The sequence below is a fragment of the Protobothrops mucrosquamatus genome, unplaced genomic scaffold (genome assembly GCF_001527695.2).
Source record: "Protobothrops mucrosquamatus isolate PMUCROS unplaced genomic scaffold, P.Mucros_1.0 scaffold1481, whole genome shotgun sequence".
NCBI lineage: Eukaryota > Metazoa > Chordata > Lepidosauria > Squamata > Viperidae > Protobothrops > Protobothrops mucrosquamatus.
The window spans coordinates 58,118-64,296 of NW_015387658.1; the positions used below are offsets into that span (position 1 = coordinate 58,118).

At 51.4% G+C, this 6,179-nt stretch overlaps 1 protein-coding gene across 1 annotated transcript in view; it reads right to left on the minus strand.

The window, feature by feature from the left end:
- LOC107293021 (zinc finger protein 729-like) overlaps positions 1 to 6,179 on the minus strand; it is a 24,920-nt gene that overhangs the window by 1,584 nt on the left and 17,157 nt on the right. The window contains exon 9 of the mRNA XM_029285297.1: positions 5,297 to 6,162. Coding sequence (XP_029141130.1) covers positions 5,297 to 6,162 — 866 coding nt within the window. The remainder of the gene's footprint in view (positions 1 to 5,296; positions 6,163 to 6,179) is intronic.

The following is a 6,179-nucleotide window of genomic DNA, read 5'->3' on the forward strand; positions in this document are numbered from 1 at the left end:
GGTCACGGCTTCGTCCCTTCCCCGGAGGGGAGTCCCAGGCCCGCCCGGGGAGGAAGGCCGAAGCCTCCGCCTCTCATCGGCATTTGCCCGGCAAGACCCGGACGGAGCCGGCCTGCCTCTCATCGCCATTTCCCGCCAGACCAGGCCTCGGGCTCCCCCCTCCTTCCCGGGGTTACCTTCTCCGCCAGAGAGCCTTTCGGACTGCGACTCCCAGCATCCCTTGCGCCCTACCTGGATGCGAGCCAATCTGCGGCCGAATCTATTAGACGCCTCGGTTGTATTGGTTTCCTGAAGTGGAGGCGGGAGTTCCTTGCGAGGTCTGTTCCTGGTTTCTTTTCCTCTTTCCTTTGAATGGACCGCCCCGAGGAGTCCTCCTGCCAATCGCTGCCCTCCCCAGAGCGACGAATCGGCGTCCTGCTTCTTTCCACCCGTCAGCCATATGGCGCCTGCGCAGGAGCGAAGTTGCTCTTTGTCCGGAAAAGGGGTTGAGGCGAGGGGCTCCCTTTGACTTTTGGGGGTCCCTTCCTCTCCCCCCCCCGCCCAGCCCCCCCCCATGCAGGCCGACGGAGCTAGGAGGCCTCCCGGGGCTGCGTCTCCGCCCCTCCCCCCTCCCCTCCCCATACTGTGGGATTCCCTAGGCAGTGCGGGGGGGAGCTGGGGAGGGCGCTTCCTGCCTTCTTCCTCCTGGGGGGCTCCAGCCAGGCTCCCCCCGCGGCCCCCAGGCAGCCCCTCTCCCGGGTGGGGGGGCTGGGAGCAGGTGAGGAGAAGGGCGGGGGGAGAGGTGAGAGCAGCCTTCCCATATCTGGGGGGGCGCCCGGAAGAGGAGGGGGCCCGGCTCTTCCCCGAAGCCCCCCCTGAAGGCGGAAGGAGCAGCGACGGAGGGAGACTGGCCGGGGAAGGAAGGAGGAATCTCCTGACAGGGAGAACTCTTAACCGGTGGAACTACCTGCCTCCAGAAGCCGTGAATGCTGCAACACCGGAGGTTTTAAAGAAGAAACTGGACAACCATTTGTCTGAAATGGTATAGGGTCTCCTTTCTGAACAGGGGGTTGGACTAGAAGGTCTCCTACTTGAGCAGGGGGTTGGACTAGATGACCTCCAAGGTCCCTTCCAACTCTATTACTACTACTACTATTCTTCATAATAATTAGTTTTTATTATTATTATTATTATTATTATTATTATTATTATTATTATTATCCTACAAAGCCCATTCTAGCGCTGTCACCTCATGGACGATCCTGCCTTTCTTTGGGTTTGGCTCTTCAGAGCTTCTGCCCCTCCCTTCACTCGCTCTGCAAGTGCTCTTCGTGCATGTGGGAGAAAAGGAGGATATGCCATTATATGTATTGTTTGACTTTAAATATTTGTATTCATCTCATGCTTTCCCCACGTTTTCCTTGGGTTTTTCTCTCTCCTGTTCTGCCCTGCCAAAGAGGAAGGAGGAAAGGGGGGGGGGATGAAAGAGAGGAAACGGTGCCCTAAACTGGCCTTAAGGACCACCTTTCCCAGCCTCTCGGGGTGCTTTGGACTGGGGTAGATTTGGGGTGCCGTATAACATCTAATGCTGAGCCCCCTTTGGGGGCTTCTTTGAGTGAAGAATCCATCCACGTCCTGAGGTTGGGATGTGTGTCTCTTCCTCAATCTTGACTCTTCCATCGCAGGCGGGAGAGATTGAAGTTTCTGCGCAGGATCTTAGGTGTTCCTAGCACTGCGTTGCTCCAGGCAGAGAGAGCTCTGAGTCGGTTCCTGGAATCTGTTGCAGCCCCTCTGGCCGCTTAGGAGTCCCATCCCTGAGTGCTGGGACTGGGAGTAGAGGCAGTCAAGCTGTCAGGAAGGATAACTGCAAAAGACACCACAGGGGCGGCAAACAGGGTTGGGTCAGTCAGCCCCCTCCCCTCTGGCTGCATCACCAGAACCTCCCTCCCCAGACCCACCTTCTCCTCTCTGGCCCCTTCCCTCCCAAGGACCCCACTGCAAAACTGCAGCAGAGGGAGAAACCCCCTCCAATGCCTCTCCCCTTACTACATGGTTTTTTTAACCTCCTTTGGCCTCTTGGCACCTGATGCCAAAGCTGCTACACAGGCACACATTGTCCTCCTATCCCCCCACTTTGGAGGGGGCTCCTGTTACAGCTGCTACCTGGGCCAGCGTGCCCTGAGACATAGACCCCTAACCCTGGGCTGGCACCTATCTCATTTCCTTCCTGCTGCTGACTGGCAAAACAATACACCTGTTTATACGCCAGCACATTTGCAAATTAGCTCCCCCCAACTTACCTATCCATTTCAATGGGCATCTGTAATCACCCACCTGCTGAGACTTTGGAAAAAGTGCAAAGGAGAGCAACTAAGATACTTAAAGGCCTGGAGACTAAAACATATGAAGAAAGGTTGCAAGATTTGGGTTTGGCTGGAGCACAGGTGTCAAACTTGTGATCTCGTTTGACGTGTTGTGACTTTTTTCCCATTGCTGGCAATGGGGTGGGAGCGGTTTTGGCGTGACACATGCAGCCTGTGGACCGTCACTTTGACATGCCTGGTATATTAGGGCTCCTGCTTGAGGAGGGAGCTGGACTAGGAGATCTCTGAGCTCCCTTCCAGCTCTATTCTACATTTGAATTTGCCTTCACTAACAACCAATGTGGGCTCTGAACTGTTCCCAGGAACTCATTCCAGCTTCAGCAGCTGAAGCATCAAACCCTGAAGAAGACAAGGGGGGGGGGCAAAGGATGTCATGCCCACCTTTTCCCTCCAAGTAAGAGCCCAAGTTATCAGCAATCACATGATGGTTGTTGCACACCGAGCATTTCACTATCACAGCTCTATGATGGTAAACCAGCTTGGAAGTGCTTTTTGCAGACCGTGTCCCACATCCCTGAAAGGGAAGCATCTACTCAGTAATTTTTCAAAGGGGTTCTCTGGGATATCCAGGGACAGGGAATTGGGGGGAGGTGCCAATTTATTTAGGGATGACTTCTTTTATTTGGAGAGCAGCCCAACACCCAATGACTATGAGTGGTTTACAAAAAGAGAAGAATAAAAGGGGAAAAGAATGTATGCACCTGGGAACACTTACTGTATTGCACATCAAAGCACCCTGTGGCTCAACCACCTGCCTGCCACCCCCAGCCCAGGAGCAAAGCCCCCTCCTCAAAGAGGTATGGGACATTTGTTGGGTGAGGCACAGAAATCTCTAGGTGATGCTGTTAGAGAGAGGAGGGGTCTGCAGCTCTCTTGGGGGCAACATGTAAGCAATGGGCCATGGCTGCCTTTCCAATTCCAGTCCCTGTCGTGCTCCATGTGCTAAAGAGGCTGGACCTCAATTAACCTTTTCCCAGATCAGCCATTAGTCAACTGAGCAGATGAACCATCCTCAAGTCAAACCCAACAGCCCGTGTCTTCACAAGCACCTTAGAGGCATTTTCTGAGCTGGGCTGGTTCTTTTTTTTAATTTTCCAGTGCTAGACAGCATCTCTTGCATTTCCTGGTGGTCCCCCATCCAAGTGCCAACTAACACTAAACAAACGTCACTTCCCAGGTCAGCCAACAATGTCCAGGGACAGACTGAGAGTCCCCCAGCTCACTGTCTGGGCGAGTCCCTGCAATTAGCCTCAATGGAAAGGGAAGCCCTCACATTTGCACAGCCTGCTCAGTTTAGCTAGTCTTATTCTAGGTTAAGTTGCCCTCCAAAGAGCCCATTGAACAATGCCAGGGGACTGGGTATGGACAGTCAGGAGTGGGGAAGCAAGTCGTCTGAACACGGCCTCGGGTCACGCTGGGTCCTCCTTTAGGTTGTTCTAGGCCAGAGGTGAAGAACGATGATGCCCCTTTTATGACTTCTGGACTTCAACTCCCAGAATTCCAGAGTCCGCATGAACCACAAATCATAAAAGGACCATCAGCGATCTCCCTCTTCCTTCCTTTTTCCAGCTGAACGCCTGCAGCCTCGCTCTGTTCCCCCTCCGAGAAAGATGGCGCCGGGAGTCTCCCTCACTTCCGCTTCTGCCCGGCATACACATGGTGCCCCCCACAGTATTTTCACTTGTAGGTTTCTTCCATTGTGGCCAGGGAAGGCCGCAATACTGACCTCCCAGGCATCCCTTCAGCTCCGGCCCCCACAACCTGCATGTCCTTCTTTGCACCTGTCGAGGAACCGCCTGCGAAAGCCGCTCTGAGGGGCCCCAGTGCCCTCTTTACTGCGGGACGTGGCACGGCCTTTCCCGGCCCTGAAGATGAAGTAGAGCCGAGCAGCAACTCCCCCACCGGCCAACAGGGGGCAATAAAGGACGGGTCTTGACTCCACCTGCCGGTCCTTGGGAGCGCTGCAGCCCAGAGATGCTCTACCCGGGGTTTCCTTTGGAGGGCAGCTCTTCCTCCCAAGGAGGCGGGGCCGTCTAGCCCTAGATTAGAGTGCACAACAACCTGCCCAGGTAGGCTGGCGAAGGCACTGCAGAGGCTGATTGGTAAGAAAGTTTGGAGTTTATAGTTCAGCAACATCTTGTTTCAGTTCACACAACACAATTCCCTCCTTGGGATCTAACACCCACATTCACATGTGCTAAGTGTGGCAGTGTTGAGAAGGGCTGGATTTCCGGGGCTTTGGCTGTCGTCCTAGTCCAGATTTCCTTCATATATCTGAGGATGGCCTTAGTGGTGCTGACGTTTGGAAAACCCATTTAGGTTATATGAATGAGATGGAGGCCAAATTAGCCCCAGATTCAGCCACATCACACTTACTCCAAATAGGCACCGAGTGGAATGATCGTTTAAAGGCAATTTATTAGTCTATTATAGCAAAGAGATTTCCCTCAGTGAAAAGAGGGAATCTAGGACATAGAATCGGGTTTCATTTTATACGCCATATAGTAGAAAAAGTACAAAACAAGATCTGATTGGATGGAAGAAACCATCCTGCTCAGTTAAGCCAGAGACACGGACAGTAACATCCCATAATATTAAGCATAACCATTGAAATGTGGATTGCATTAAAAGGAGAACGCTGATATGGGAAAAAGTGTCACGAGTCAAATGAGGCTGTTACTAAAAGGTACAATTTCAGCCACAGAGTTTCAATTCGGCATTTAACACAATCATTCCCCAGCATCTAGTAGACAAACTGGGCCTTTTAGACTTAAACGCTCTTTGTGTAACTGGATTCTTGATTTTCTTACCAACAGGATGCAATATGTGCAATTTTTAAAAAGGTAACTGCAATGGTTCCAAGCTAAATTGGCAATTATAGGGTTTCTCCGCTTGTGTAACTGAAGCTCTTTCAACACTCCAGGCATTTATGCAGTTTCTCTTGAGTGGATTCTTTGATGTGCAGAAAGGTTGCTCCTCCGATTGAAGGTCTTTCCACACTCCAGACATTTATGCGGTTTTTCTCCTGTGTGGATCCTTTGATGTACATAAAGGCTGCTCCTCTGACTGAAACTCTTTCCACACTCCAGACATTTATGCGGTTTCTCTCCTGAGTGGCTCTTTTGATGGGTATAAAGGCTTCCCCTGTGACTGAAACTCTTTCCACACTCCAGACATTTATGCGGTTTTTCTCCTGTGTGGATCCTTTGATGTACATAAAGGCTTCCCCTCTGACTGAAGCTCTTTCCACACACCACGCATTCATATGGTTTTTTTGCAGGGTGAATTCTTTCATGTATATAAAGGTCTCCCCTCTGACTGAAGCTCTTTCCACACTCCAGACATTTATACTGTTCCTCTGTTGAGTGGATCCTTTGATGTTTATAAAGGTATCCCCTCCGATTGAAGCTCTTTCCACACTTCGGGCATCCATACGGTTTCTCTCCTGAATGGATTCTTTGATGTGCACAAAGGCTTCCGCTCTGACTGAAGCTCTTTCCACACTCCAGGCATTTATGCGGTTTCTCTCCTGAATGGATCCTTTGATGTGTATAAAGGTTTCCCCTCCGATTGAAGCTCTTTCCACACTCCAGGCATTTATGCGGTTTCTCTCCTGAATGGATCCTTTGATGTGTATAAAGGTGTCCCCTCTGACTGAAGCTCTTTTCACACTCCATGCATTTAAAAGGTTTCTCTCCTAAGTGGATCCTTTGATGTTTATAAAGGGTGCTGCTCTGATTGAAGCTCTTTCCACATTCCAGGCATTTATGCAGTTTTTCTGCTGTGTGAATTCTTTGATGTGTATAAAGGTGTCCT